The 13,833-nt window shown below is 43.6% G+C and overlaps 5 protein-coding genes across 5 annotated transcripts; 2 read left to right on the forward strand and 3 right to left on the reverse strand.

Annotated features, from left to right (window-relative positions):
- Positions 1–2,639: 2,639 nt before the first annotated feature.
- Positions 2,640–5,800, forward strand: LOC108549251 (odorant receptor 33c-like). The gene is made up of 6 exons (XM_017902545.1): positions 2,640–2,818; positions 3,291–3,627; positions 4,162–4,342; positions 4,409–4,877; positions 5,116–5,346; positions 5,460–5,800. Exons 1-6 carry the CDS (start codon positions 2,650–2,652, stop codon positions 5,798–5,800), a joined length of 1,728 nt encoding a protein of 575 aa, XP_017758034.1. The 5' UTR covers positions 2,640–2,649.
- A 198-nt stretch (positions 5,801–5,998) lies between these two features.
- Dhod (dihydroorotate dehydrogenase 2) lies at positions 5,999–7,475 on the forward strand. Its single transcript, XM_017902615.1, has 2 exons — positions 5,999–6,591; positions 6,652–7,475. Exons 1-2 carry the CDS (start codon positions 6,240–6,242, stop codon positions 7,473–7,475), a joined length of 1,176 nt encoding a protein of 391 aa, XP_017758104.1. The 5' UTR covers positions 5,999–6,239.
- A 410-nt stretch (positions 7,476–7,885) lies between these two features.
- On the reverse strand, positions 7,886–9,588 carry LOC108549315 (homeodomain-only protein). Its single transcript, XM_017902643.1, has 3 exons — positions 9,367–9,588; positions 8,451–8,635; positions 7,886–8,350 (listed from the first exon to the last, which is right to left on the reverse strand). Exons 1-3 carry the CDS (start codon positions 9,491–9,493, stop codon positions 8,279–8,281), a joined length of 384 nt encoding a protein of 127 aa, XP_017758132.1. The 5' UTR covers positions 9,494–9,588; the 3' UTR covers positions 7,886–8,278.
- A 129-nt stretch (positions 9,589–9,717) lies between these two features.
- Positions 9,718–11,327, reverse strand: LOC108549314 (uncharacterized). The gene is made up of 2 exons (XM_017902642.1): positions 10,723–11,327; positions 9,718–10,661 (listed from the first exon to the last, which is right to left on the reverse strand). Exons 1-2 carry the CDS (start codon positions 10,924–10,926, stop codon positions 10,473–10,475), a joined length of 393 nt encoding a protein of 130 aa, XP_017758131.1. The 5' UTR covers positions 10,927–11,327; the 3' UTR covers positions 9,718–10,472.
- Positions 11,328–12,929: 1,602 nt separating this feature from the next.
- LOC108549316 (cilia- and flagella-associated protein 61-like) lies at positions 12,930–13,369 on the reverse strand. The gene is made up of 2 exons (XM_017902644.1): positions 13,257–13,369; positions 12,930–13,181 (listed from the first exon to the last, which is right to left on the reverse strand). The coding sequence occupies exons 1-2, from the start codon at positions 13,362–13,364 to the stop codon at positions 12,930–12,932; spliced, it is 360 nt and encodes a 119-aa protein (XP_017758133.1). The 5' UTR covers positions 13,365–13,369.
- Between the last annotated feature and the right edge of the window lie 464 nt (positions 13,370–13,833).

Raw genomic sequence — 13,833 nt, forward strand, 5'->3', positions numbered from 1 at the left:
AAGGTAGCCCGACGAACGGTACTTACCTACCTGAGCAGGTAGGTACAGTTGCGGACAAAATCGAGTGGACAGGCAGTTAAAATAGGTGTAAATTAAATTTAACGAAAATACTGCCACTATCGTACACTTCGATTTTGTACTATCGTACAATCGACGAGGGACAGAGATAGATGAATATGCATGCGCAAGAAATATAAAATAGATATTTCAACGGCCACCGATTTTATCTGCTGCACAATTTTAGAGTTGTAACTCAAATTTCCACTTGTCACCGTGTATTATATTTTTCTGGAGTGCGAATGACATTGTTTCGTATACCAAACACCGAACGTAGTGACTATTTTTATCGCTGCTGGTAAATGAAGTTACTAATTGCGTGCGAAATTTCTTTCCTTCCTGACCTTCTGCTTTCCCGAACAGCAATTTAAAAAATGGAGAACTATTAATGCGTCTTCCTATCTTATTTTCGTTCCTCGACCTTAAACGCGAATATCAATTTCGATTATTCGTTGCACGATGCGTATCAGGATAGTTGCTAAGTTTGACTTGTTTCCACTACCTGATTTGGTCCACGCTGTATTCAACGACGACCATAGAAGCAGACAACATCGTGCATCGTTCGTAGCCTCTCGCTATCTCCCGTATCCTTGGTGCATCCTCGAATATTTCCCAAAGACTGTGCACGCGCTTCCTCGCTGAATGGAACTACGATCCGTTCGCACGTTCAAGCACCGTAACCCTGTTTTCGATGGCTGAACAAGTTGGGAGAGCAGATTAAAAAAAAATCGGTGGAAAGGTATCTAAACGGGAACAAAAGAAGATACGGGTCCTCGTGAGAGTTCCAGGGAATTAACATTCCCCTGTATATGGGTCGGTGGTCGGTAAAACCGGCTTGGACGGTCACGCGTAGGATCGCCACTTTCGGTGGCTCTTCCTGAAAGCCAGTCATCGACCCCGAGAATGAATTTCGGGAACACGCGTCAACAGGGGTCTACGGCATCCCGTTGAATTCGAGGTGCCAAGGTCGAGGCTGATCTATCCACGGCGCAACGAAGATTCGACGAACCGGTTGGAAAGCGTGGCCAGCTGCCAGGATTCGGACGCGCGATGATCACTGTTCACTGACATTCGAACACGTTTGCGTAACCCTTGGATCGCTCCAACAGGTGTCGACGCGACTTTCCACGAGCATCGTCTACGTTAAAAAAATACCACGGCGTTTAGCTATACACGCGTGCTGGCAGGCTCGAGAAACACCGTTACGAGATCAGAATTCTTTCTGTTTTCATCCACGTTTTGCTCGATGAACTCTGATGCTCGATGCGGAACGTAGGAATTTCGCCTTGATGCAGCGCGTACGCTTCACGGAGTTGAAACGTTTTTCCGGCCAGAACGTTAGAGCTTCTTTCGTACTTTTCGGTTTGCTCGTCTACCATCTACCGTGCCTGTAATTTCGATCATCGCTTCGTTAATAGTTGATGGCGTTCGGCTTTGAGAATATCCGTGGAAATAGCTAACAACGGTTGCAACTCTCTCGCGTTTTCCACTGTTTCTTACGTTCTCCCTTCTTCCCGGCGAGTCTATATTTTCATGTAAATAAAAATACAGGCTTATCGAGATTGCTGGAGGTACCGCACGTGTCCGCGTGAATAAAAGATCAAAGACACGAGGCGAACGTAGACATGTCAGGGGGCGTGACTTCCTCGTGTCTTCGTCGCGATAAATCGTACGTCGAAACGATGTCGACAGAAGTAGAGGGGAGTCATTGTGATCGCGAGGCAAATATCGTGAAACGTGAATTCGATTTGAGAACAATGCACGAGAAGAATAACCGGGAATCATTGCAGGTTCAGAATATCATTCTGCTAGAGAGGCAGCTGAGACTGCTCGGTATTTGGCCCCTAGGCTCTAACTGTTTTGCGTCCCTTGGACCATGGATTTTCGCTATCATGTCGCAAGTAAGTCTGAAAGCATCGGTAAAGAATCGGCGAGATCTTTTAGAAGTCTTTCCCGCAATTAGGTCGGTATTATCTGCAGCCTCTTTCTGGAAATGTATTATCATTGTCTAAGCGACGACGACACGTTGAATGCGTTTTTCTTGACTCTATCGACCACGATTAGCATCTCGAAGCTGCTCGTCCTACGCCTCAACTTAAAGCACACTCGCACCATTCTAAAGTCGGTCATGAAAGACTGGTCGACTGTCAATAATTCCAGCCAGAAGTACATCATGTCGGAATACTATAAGATGGGACGAATCGTCTACTTGATGCTTCTGCTTCTCGACTACGGCAGCGGACTGTCCGTTATCGTCGAAACCTTGTATTCAGGATATCTTCTGTCAGTTCATGTCCTGCAAAATTGATTGCCTTCGCCTCGGTTATTCCATCGATACCTGAGACCAAACTTTACTCTGTTTAGATATACCAAAGCTCGGAAAATTCGTCGACGAATTTGAACAACCGTTTGCAATTGGACTATTTCCTGCCCACCTACTGCGTGTACGGATCGCTACCTCCCTTCCACCACGTCTGCATACTGGTGACGCAGGCAATATATATATTCATCAACATCACGATTCACTGCAGCAACGATGGACTGTTCTTCAGTTTAACCATGCACCTCTGCGGCCAGTTCGAGATTCTCAAGATGGATCTCACCAAGATCGAGTTCGAGGAGTTTACCTGTCGAAGAAGAATCCGCCTCCTCGTGAAACGGCACTGTCAACTGGCGGTATACGCCAGCGATCTCGAGCAAACCTTCAACATGATCATACTGATACAGCTATTGATGAGCACGTTGTTGATTGGCGTGGAAGGTAAAGCCGCTTTCATTTCGCGTTTACGATACGAATAATGGGCTTTCGCTAATTCCCCGATCGCCGTTTATCACCGCGAATGCTATATTCGTGAGCCTGTTCCGTGATAGTTTAAAATCGTACCGATTAGGGCTAATTACCAAAGAGAACAAATTATTTTTATCGCAACGATAACATTCGGCCCCGATTCCTATCTCGTATTCCGTACTTTTTTACCTTTCCTCTACTAACCTAGACATTAATTGACAAAAATAACGCGCATCCCTAATTGCCGCGTTAAGATAAGATAGTTGCCTTCTGAGTTTATAGCTCGAAGAAAAGGCAATTACGTCCGTTCCGATAATTAAGTTCTCCTTGAATTATATTCTCGATGATCGAAACACGATTCGTTTATCTGTGTCCGATGCTACAATTGCGAATGATGCATAGAATTAATACGTTACCACGCCCTGTGCATTGTCTGTGAAACCAGGTTTCGTATTTCTGGTGTGCCTGAAAGCGAGGGACAACATGAGTTTAATGAAAAGCCTGGTCCTGGTGGTGTCGGTTCTCGTACAGCTGTTTCTTTACGCCTACGCCGGCGACGTTCTCGAGTCCCGAACCGCAGAGGTCGCTCAAGCCGCCTACCACTCGCTTTGGTACCGATCTCGAGGACGCGAAGCCAAGGACCTGCTGCTGATAATCAACCGTGGTAACTCGCCGTACCAAATGACGGCTGGAAAATTCTTCTCGATGAATATACTCACTTTCAAGGAGATAATGAAAACCTCCACCTCCTATCTATCCGTTTTGAAGGTACTCCTAGACTCGTGAACACATTTGGTCATGAGCGTTATATCGAATAGTATAATCATACCCGTTCACGGATCATATGTTATACAATAATACACAAGAATAAACTACGGCTTGGACATAGACGTCTCATCTTTTACGCGTTTCACTCCCTGTCCACTCATTTTCCAAGAGAGAGAGAGAGAGAGAGAGAGAGCGAGCATCTTCCCGCGGTAAGAAAATAATCCTCTGTGTTTTTCCCGTCGATGCGATCGTCGTGTATCAATTTGCATTGAAAGTTGAGCGTAGTTTGAAAATACGGTGCAATTTTCGAAACTCTGTCCCGTAGAAGACACGGAATACCGTATTGTTTGTAACATGCGAGGAAAGTGTTCGACATGTAAACCCCACCGTTGGAATTTTCTTCGTAATCGTGCAATTGACGTAGAATCGGTAAGGCGCTGCGCGATAATCGGTTAAGCGATTACGGCTGAATAAAAGATGAACGTTGATACGGAGCGCGGAGCTACTGTGCAAGAAGAAAAATAAGGGAAAGTATTCGCGATTACGAGGAATAAGCGTTTGTCAGGCTCCTTGAGCATTCTCTTTGCGGAAATGAAGTCGTCAAAGAGCAAAGATTTCACGTACACGATGACTCCGTTGAAGCTCGTGACATGGCCCCTTGGTACCTGGCCTCTTCAGGATTACGATACATTTTCGATTATACGTGCCATGATTGTTTCCGCGTTCTTGGTATGTAATTTTTCCCATTGTGTTTCGACGCTGAATGTTCGCACCTAAAGTGTCGTTCTCTCGTAGTTGCTGCTGGTAGTAACCCAGTACACAGAAATGTACCTCAACAACAGCAACCCTGAGATGAATCTAGATAGCGTGATATTATCTTCCTGCGCCATATTGGCGATATTGAAGGTGGTATGTTTTCATACTTGGTGTGCGGGTCTTATCGCTAATTTCACCTCGATGATCGCGGATTACGACGATTTACGTAGCGAAGAAGAACGATTAATCGTACGATGGCATGCTTATATGAGCAAAGTAGTAGCTGCTTGTGGCATATTTGGCTCATATTTTAGCGCGACTTTTTTCATGCTTATGGCTACGTTGGATAAAGAGAAAGAAGTGGTTAACGGAACGAAAGAAAACACGGAGAATTATCCTATACTTTGCAAATATACAATGGAAATTCTAAACTTACCGAAGAGTTTCACCGTTCTTATCTTCACCATAGAATACCTGATGTTGATAGTTACGTCCAGTGCAAATCTAGGTAACGATTTCATCGTGACAAATGAGAAATATTAGTATAGTTATATTGAATAGTTACAATTGTTGTACAGTATGTCCAACGGATTGTTGGTCACCACAACCCTGGATTTATCAACGATTAATTTTTTTCTGTCTGGTACTTGAAATATCCTAACGATCCGTAGGACACCTTGTGTGTGTATCACAAAGGGATAGTTATCGAATGAATATGACTAATTCCTTTTCGAAATATCGATTAGGTAACGACGCACTGATCTTCGATATCACCTTTCATCTATGCGGACAATTGAAGATTTTGAGACTAAGGTTGACTAAATTTATCAACAATGGCGATAAAGAAAGGGAAGAATTTAACGTGTTAATCAAAAGGCACATTTACTTACTGAATCTTACCAAGATGCTGAACGAGTCGGTCAGTTCTGTCTTGATGGCACAACTGTCCTCGTGTAGCATACTTATTTGTGTAACCGGTAAACATTACTACAGTCTTACTTTCGCTAATAACACGACATAAATTACGAAAACTCGTGTTTATTTAAATACACTCGACGTATGTATAGGACTGATTTATATCTCTTTCCAGAATTTCAATTTATTCTCTCTCTGCCTACGGCGAACGTCCTTATGATAACGAAAACATTCCTAGTGTTATTTACTCTGTTGACGCAAATGTTCGCATACTGTTACGTAGGTGAATACTTGAAACGTGAAATGGAAGGCATCGGTTATACCCTGTATTTCTGCAACTGGTACGACACACCGCGAAATATCGCAAAAGATATCGTTTATGTCATTATGAAAACTCAAGAACCAGTTCTCCTGAAGGCTGGAATCATATTTGCTATGAATATGGAGACGTCCATGACTATTGTAAAAACTTCGGTGTCGTATCTTTCAATTCTTCGGTTGATGATAAATGTTTAAGGCTTTTATGTAGAAACAGATATTTTAATAAGCAATGTAGCGTAATAAAATACTAAACATTTATCTTTGATGATCGTTTAATGTTAATTCAAATACTCGAAATCGAAACAATTTCAAAATTAAGAATGCGCAGTAGATCGTGCCAATGGACATAGTAGTGGACAATTCGTGCAATGGCCCACAGATGGTGATGCAATGTCAATCGCGTATCGCGTCGTGGCCACGCGATGAAAACATTTGAAATATGTATTAAATATAGAATGTGGATTAATTATTTAGAATTGCGATATTTAAGTGATTTAACGCAAGGATGGGTCACGATATCGTCTTGTGATAAATTGATCGCATGCTGAACGAGCGTCCTTAACCTTAAAAAAGGCTTAAATGCTTTTATTCGACGAAGTGCAATTATTTATAGAAACAATACTCCTGTCGTAAAATGGCACAACGTTTGAGCAGTAAACAGAAACTAAAATCACTTTTAAAAGTGACCAGCACTGCTACTATTTTCTATAGTGGCTTTTGCATTTACCAGAGTAACGAAAACTTTTACAACAAATTTATCATACCGCTTGTACAGTTGGTGAATCCTGAAATTGCACACAATGCTGCAATAAAGATTTTAAAATGGGGCCTTTTACCTAAGCAAAATACAGATGATCCGTCTTCCCTTGCTATCGATGTTTGGGGCATGCAGTTTAAGAATCCAATAGGAATGGCAGCTGGTTTTGATAAGCAAGCTGAAGCTGTAGCGGGTTTACACAAAATAGGATTTAGTTTCGTAGAAATAGGTAAGTACTTTGAAATGAACCTTAAATCGTCGATACTATATTGCAATTTCCACTATATAGGATCAGTTACGCCAAAACCTCAACCTGGCAATTCAAAACCTAGACTTTTCAGATTATTAGAGGACAATGCAGTTGTTAATCGTTACGGATTCAACAGTGAAGGCCACGAAACTGTATGGGAACGTTTAAAAAGGCTCAAGGAAGGTCAGAACTTCCATGGTATCGTTGGAGTTAATTTAGGTAAAAATAAGACATCGGAAGATGTGGCACAGGATTATATAGATGGCATTAAGAAGTTCTCGGATGTGGCAGATTACTTTGTGGTTAATATATCTAGTCCCAATACACCTGGATTAAGAACGATGCAGAGAAAGGATGATCTGGAGCAGTTATTAACAAAGATAAACAATGTTAGACAATCGATACAAAGCAAACAACCATTGCTGTTAAAGCTTGCTCCAGATTTATCTGATTCCGAGAAACAAGACATTGCAGATGTAATACTGAAAGAAAAGTCAAAAGTAGATGGCTTAATATTATGTAATACTACGGTCACGCGTAATAATTTAACGAGTCCTTTTAAAGAGGAGCCTGGAGGACTCAGTGGTGCTCCTTTGACTGACATTTCGACCACAATGATCTCAGATATGTATAAACGAACGCATGGTATCATTCCCATTATCGGAGTTGGTGGAATATTTACCGGAGCAGACGCTTACGACAAAATCAAAGCTGGTGCTTCTTTGATACAACTTTATACGTCGTTTACGTTCCGGGGACCACCAGTGATAGGAAAAATTAAACGGGAATTGGATGATATGCTGAAACAAGATGGTCTAGTATCTATTAAAGATGCGATTGGAAAAGATGCCAATATTAGATAAACAACGTTCTAGTTATCTATTAGTTCTGTATCGTTAAACTAATATATTATAAGTATACATATTTTATATGGAGTCTTATATGGATTTCCTTTTTGTAAATTTTAAATATGTTTAATTGTTACAGTTCCTTTATTGAAAATTATGTATACCCCAAATGCATAACACAGACAATAAATCACGATTACGATACGCGATACTTAATAATTTCTTTTATCATTTTAAGATACACGATGACTGATATTTTTAGTATGACATTTATCTAAGTAACCGAGTTATACAAATATTTCCAATGGAATTCGTATTTCTTGTAGAAATATTTAGTATAACTGTACAGAAGCATTAAAGTATATCTGTCAGATTCTATTTACACTATGATTAATACTCACTGGTAATGTCTTCTTTGCACGACATACATACGAATAAACAATGTCGAGGCAGTTGAAAAGAATTTTTTATTCGATCGTTCTAACATTTGCATACTTTAGAATCGAAATAAATAATCATAAAAACGTTAATATAACTACGATTATTTCTCTACTATACGTTTTCCTACTCAAAGTTACTTCTTAAAATCAATTTTTGGTTTGCAACCATTCGCCCTAACTTTGCTACGCTACGCAATGATGATTATCATAAATAAATCGTGTCGTTTTAAATTAACGAAATCTACATGAATACAATTGCTAAGCTAGAAGCAACGGAATATCGATAAAGAATAGATCGTTGTCAGGTTCATAGGCAATCCTTATACGAATTACATTTTCAGGTACACAGTCACGTTAAGGAAGTCTCACTGTCAAACGTTAATGCAAACCAAGATTTCCCCCCAGGCCCTGTTCTTTCCTCCATTGGGCTAATCGGATAGCGTACCAGGCCTGAAACATGTCAAGTCGTTAAATATTTAACCGTAATTTCTCTTATACAAAGGAATCAAGAAAATATTTCATTTTCAGGAGGATTAAGGGATATAGAAACCTCGACGTCGGCTTCGGAAAGACCTGTCTCGGCTGCCAACAGGACGACATCCGCAGTGTGAGGTGCCCTCGGCCATCTGTTGAACTGCTCCTGGAGAACAGCTTCTTGATCCGCCGTCAAACGGATCACTCGAGCATCGGATCCTCTGCTGGGATACTGCGGCGAGGCTGATCTTAGCATTTTCTCTGCGAACAACAAGCATTATCCGTTACAAAGGCAAGGTGATCGAGGCGACGCTAAGAGAAAAATCGCGACGATTATCGCGACAAAAGACTCGTGAATCAGCGCGACGCATCGCGAATATAGGTCTTGAATATCCCCTTTTACGGCGAACAAACATGTTGATACACCGTACAAGCCCGAGAACCGACCTCCCGCTAAATGGACTTTCATTACATAACTGCGTCTCGCATTATCACTAGCTCGCAAGTTATATTACGGAGGCGAGGTAATCGTAATAGTTGTATAATAACGCCGGCATTACGTAAATGCGCGCGATGTTGTTTTCTATTTATTGTACTATTATGATGCAAGATTAGCGAGGGAATGCCTTAAGCGGAATAATCCCGCGTTTACCGAAGAAATAGCGTCGGAATAAAACGATCCACGGTTAAATCCGTCGAATTCGCGCAGCCTGAGCGATCTCGTCGCTATTTAGCGACAGCTACGAAAGCCGCGTTTTCGGGCCATGAAACGGGGAACGAGAATAGCGCGACATTGACCCGACGTCAGGGACTCCATGCTTTTGGATACATTTCAAGAGCCGATTATACGGGAACGGGAATAACAGAGATCGAGTCGCGCGGTCTTCTCGTTGCCGACATTTGCGCGAAACTTTTGTCGCGTGTCATCATACGCTTTCTCAGAGCCGCCACGAACGTTCTAAACATTTTCCGACGAATGTTCAACCACTTACTCGGCTCGGCGAATCTCACTCTCTGCGTTGGCTTTTTGACGACGTCGTGATCCGGGTAAACGGTGCGACGTTCGCACAAGTAGCACTTTCTTTCGTAAAAGTAAGAGAGCGATGTCGGTCTGCTCATCCTCGCGAGCGTCGATGTCGTCCTGGCCGATGAAAGATCGAACGATAAACGTGCCTCGTGCACGGTTCACGCGCGACTGATTCCTACCTGCTTTCGTCGCAATTGATTTTGCTCGCGTAGCAATATAAAAATGTAAATCGATGCGTGTACGTAGGAGAGGATCAACCTTGATCGGATGCACCGGTCTAACGAAAGCTCCGACCTAGTTCTTTGCCAAAAAGGTTAATTATAAGGTTCTGTATCCGCTTGTGAATCACCGGTCCATTAAGCCGTAAAGCATTTGGCCGCTTTCCTGTGCCGTGTAATTGATAAGACATCTCGATACTCTTTATTTAAATCGCCGGTTTAACATTGGTTAACATTGGTAGCACGAGAAATAGATACAACTTGTACCTAGCTACCCTTCGTCGCGAGTAATAACTCGTCGTCGTTGATTCGTGAGACGAATGGTTCCAAACTCGACTTCCTTTCGAGGAAGCTTTCTCTTCGAGTTCAGGTAGCTCTGTCCTCCAGAGAGAGAGAGAGAGAGAGAGAGTGCCAAATCGACGCGCGATTTCGCGTTTAACAGGCGTGCCGTGGCATTCCGTAACGCGTATTTTGTTGTTTCACGATGCGTAGGTGGCAGATAAACGCCGCCTTGAGCTGTATGTTTATGGAGCAAGTCGTAGGAATGTTAAACTTGACCCAGAGATCGGATCGCATGCCAAGTAAATAGGCACGGGCGAGGCGATCGAGGACGTCTTCGGATCGGAAACTCGCTCTCAAAATCAGAAAACGTTTGCTCGTCGATCCGTAACGCGATCGCCTGGCAACGCGTTTGCGGTTTTCGTGGAAGTCTCGCGCGACTCGAAAATCCGAGCTAGACGGGCAAATTTATCGAGGAAAAAGCACGGGATTATCTTACGACGTGTTTATTTCGTGCTTGTTTGTCCGAGGAAGCGTGAAATAGAAATTGGCGGTGACAGGATCGAAGAGCTGGTTAGAGATCTTTATACAGAGGACTGTCCTCGATGTGTGCATAGAATTCGCGCAACTTTCCAGGCGTACAGTACACCGGTATATCCTCTTCGCAGAACTGCAGGAATTCCAGCACATTTTCCTCGATCTCCTGCTGATACACCGAACCAGCGAATCTCGACTGTATGGTATGACGATCGTCCTCTTCTATCTGAAGATTCGTTGCATAACGTTTGACAGATTTCGGGGGAAAAATGTAATTCTTCACTCACCGGGTTCCATTTGGACTGTACTAGGGCGCGTATGCAATCATTGACCAGGGATTGACCGGGAATCGCCTGTCGCGAGAAAAATATTTTCATTGTCCTTTCAGTCGATCGTTTCGTTTCTATCGTTTCATCTTTTACCGTCTTTGACAAGAGTAGAGCTCGATTTTCCACGCGGAGGCATTCGAATCTATCGTGGAAGATCGCCATAGCCCAGGGTTCTCGGAAGTACGCGTAAAAGTCCGCGATCAGTGAATTCTGACGTGGAAAAATTACGCGTGAAAACTGGAATTCGAAAGCGACGGAGGAGGACACTCACTTTGAAACGCGTCTTCAACTCGTTCAGTAAGCTCTCGTGTTTCCCGACCAATGAAATCATATGGCGCATTTCGAAGTCCTAAAGCGCCGTGTAACTCAACCGAGAATCGTATAAAAGAATAAGAAAAATCTTTTTACCTTTTTGTTAAAGCAGGTTACCGTCTCGATCGTATCGAATCGATTCAATCGTATCCGGAAGTATCCGATCTCGGATGTGCAGGAGCCTGTCGTAAACACTTGGCCCTAAACACGATCAATCCGTTCAGCCGAATTTCTTCACGGAACGTTGCTGAAACTTGCGTGGCGTGGGTTTTCCAGGCTTGCAAACGTGAAAATAGCGATAACCACCGGGCAAAGTGCAAGCCAGGATTTTCGGCGATCGAAACACAGTGAGCGGTCGGTACGCTTTGCGTTCGAACGGTTGGAAAAATGTCTCGCAGGTTGAATGTGCCTTTTCGATGATCGACAGAATGACTTTCGCCAGCTGTCGAATTTATCCGTAAGTCCGTAACATTCTCTGGCGTACGCGAAGATTCCAAAATCTCCTCTACTCACTCTCTCGCCGATTTCTATACTGTTGAAGTGCACATGCTGCCAAGCCTCTAAGTAGAACTTCCTACAGTACTTGGTTATAGTGCCAGCAGCAAAGATGAACGGATCGTTCGTTCTCAATTCCGCATTTATGACCAGCTGGCCGTCGAACATCAACCCAGCCCTACAGATCGCTGAAACGAACCGATCGATTCGGTGAATTACGGTAGACGGTCACGAAGCTACGTCGTTGACGTCGAATGTTGGCAATCACCCAAGAATATCCTCATGTCGATGGTCTTCTCGTGAAAGCATAGAAGGGCGTCGCATTCTATCGTTCTAATTTTGCCCTTTAATCTGAGAACGATCGATTCTATCGTCTTTCCATCTAGCGAGTCTTTTAGGTTCCAATCGATCAACTCCCATCCCACCAGTACTTCGATGTTATTCCTCGAAATCGACTTCATAACTTCCACGTACACCTTCCGTGCATATTTCCCCAAGGATTAAAGGAAAGAAGCTTAATTCGCGTATTTGTTGTACCTCGCAGTTATTGAAGAAAGCACCGTCATGAGTCGTACACCGTTGCAACGGCGGTTGAATCAACGCGATCCAAGAACCCTTTATCCCGAAATCGAGCAATCCTTGAAGCGCGCAATAGCAGTCTATGTTGTGCCCGTAAAAAATAATTTTCTCTGAAAATTCGGACAGGTTAGTAATTCGTTTTCGTCTCGCAAGATGTCTGCGCGAACCAACTTTCGCGTTGCAAGTTGCTCGTTAGCTTCAGTATCGTCTCCAGACACGTGACTGCATCGGTATCGTCGTTGATCGTCAAACAGTTCCAAGGTGTTTCGTACTCCAGAAACTCGCTGCACAAGGAATACGTATAATTATCGTTCCCCCTGTTTCTAGAACCTTCGTTTTCTTCGTTTACCCTCTCTTCTGCTCTTCCATTTCCTCCTGGAACCGAGGTCTCTGGTACTGCATCCCGCAGGTCAGGATCAAATAGTCGTACGCGATGTTGCCTTGTTGCATTACAGTCACATACTTCTTCTTCCTGTCAAACACACGGATACACGAGCCTCTTTCGCTACGTTTCGTTTCATCCTGTCATACCTTTGAATCCCGATCACTGTTCCGTATACAACGTTGATCCAAGCACGCGTAGCGACCAGTTGACGATATTTTCGACAGTATCGACCTTTGAACGGTATCATGCGCGCACTCGCGTCGTTGGTCTCGTTCTCGAAAGGCAAACCATTCGGAGATATCAGAGTAAGATTGGCGAATCGTACGAAACTGTGTCTGAATTGGAGAACAGGAAACGATGACAGAGCCTTGCGAGTGTCCTCGCGTTCGAACGTTTACCCAAAAGCCAGCTGTTCGAGGAACGCGACGCCACAGTCAGAGGCACCCACTACGACCACCTTTGAATCGATGATCAGCTTCGGCACCATTGCCAACCTTGGCGTCGTTATGAACAGCGAGAAGAACTCTGTTTGCGCTTCAGGTTCGTCGGTTTCCACGAGTACATCGCTGTACCTGTATTCGATCCTTTGACGAGGTCTTAGCGGAATTAGGGCGTTCAAACACATCAGCACGGGATGCGTGCGAGTCTGAAATTCGATGGCGCATTTATCAGTGTGTTAATTGCAGGTATCGGGGCACAAAGTAATTGCACGAGCCATTACCAATGCACTTAATGCACTTTCCGTGAGTCGATAGTAAAGAACGATCATGCCACTGAAACGCACGATCTCGCAGATGAAGTGATGCACGTGGATGGAGAATACTGGCATCAGGACAAAATGTAGAATACGACCGTAAGCATCGTTAGGTATGTCCTTCACTGCGATGTAATCCTCCACGTGGAAACGTCGTCTAATATACGTAGCTTCTTTCTCAGCACTGATGCAATATATTTTACATCACGATTTCAGACATTCCTCGAGAACGACGAAGATCCTTACCAAAGAATCGCTACACCGACAACTACGTCGTTCCAGTGAAGAACGTAACAGTGGAGATCCGATCGTTCCTTCTTCACCGCGATGTCAAAGTCGAGCAGAATTTGCTCCGCCTTGGGAATCCTCCGTAGAAGCTCCTGCACTTCCTCCCGGTCGGAGAGCCTAGCCTCGCGAAGCTTCATTTCACCCAAAATGGCAGTTCGATGGGTGACGTACAGAGTCATTGGAAAATCCTTGTTGCACCTCAGTGGCACGCGCTGAACCGTGCGGAAAGGTATCGGAACATGGTTAATTTCATCAG

The sequence above is a fragment of the Eufriesea mexicana genome, unplaced genomic scaffold (assembly GCF_001483705.2).
Source record: "Eufriesea mexicana isolate 0111107269 unplaced genomic scaffold, ASM148370v2 scaffold1837, whole genome shotgun sequence".
NCBI classification, from domain to species: domain Eukaryota; kingdom Metazoa; phylum Arthropoda; class Insecta; order Hymenoptera; family Apidae; genus Eufriesea; species Eufriesea mexicana.

Bases quoted from the DNA above. Each gene is read 5' to 3' on its own strand.
- LOC108549315 (XM_017902643.1), bottom strand. From the start codon at position 9,493: ATGAGCAGACCGACATCGCTCTCTTACTTTTACGAAAGAAAGTGCTAC. The intron at 8,636-9,366 runs GTAAGTGGTTGA...TGTTGTTCGCAG, and splicing joins AGTGAGATTCGCCGAGCCGA to AGAAAATGCTAAGATCAGCC. The intron at 8,351-8,450 runs GTTTCTATATCC...GACATGTTTCAG, and splicing joins TTTCCGAAGCCGACGTCGAG to GCCTGGTACGCTATCCGATT.
- LOC108549314 (XM_017902642.1), bottom strand. From the start codon at position 10,926: ATGGCGATCTTCCACGATAGATTCGAATGCCTCCGCGTGGAAAATCGA. The intron at 10,662-10,722 runs GTGAGTGAAGAA...ACGAATCTTCAG, and splicing joins TACAGTCCAAATGGAACCCG to ATAGAAGAGGACGATCGTCA.
- LOC108549316 (XM_017902644.1), bottom strand. From the start codon at position 13,364: ATGCCAGTATTCTCCATCCACGTGCATCACTTCATCTGCGAGATCGTG. The intron at 13,182-13,256 runs GTAATGGCTCGT...ATCGAATTTCAG, and splicing joins AAAGTGCATTAAGTGCATTG to ACTCGCACGCATCCCGTGCT.
- Dhod (XM_017902615.1), top strand. From the start codon at position 6,240: ATGGCACAACGTTTGAGCAGTAAACAGAAACTAAAATCACTTTTAAAA. The intron at 6,592-6,651 runs GTAAGTACTTTG...TCCACTATATAG, and splicing joins ATTTAGTTTCGTAGAAATAG to GATCAGTTACGCCAAAACCT.
- LOC108549251 (XM_017902545.1), top strand. From the start codon at position 2,650: ATGGATCTCACCAAGATCGAGTTCGAGGAGTTTACCTGTCGAAGAAGA. The intron at 2,819-3,290 runs GTAAAGCCGCTT...CTGTGAAACCAG, and splicing joins GTTGTTGATTGGCGTGGAAG to GTTTCGTATTTCTGGTGTGC. The intron at 3,628-4,161 runs GTGAACACATTT...CGCGATTACGAG, and splicing joins TTGAAGGTACTCCTAGACTC to GAATAAGCGTTTGTCAGGCT.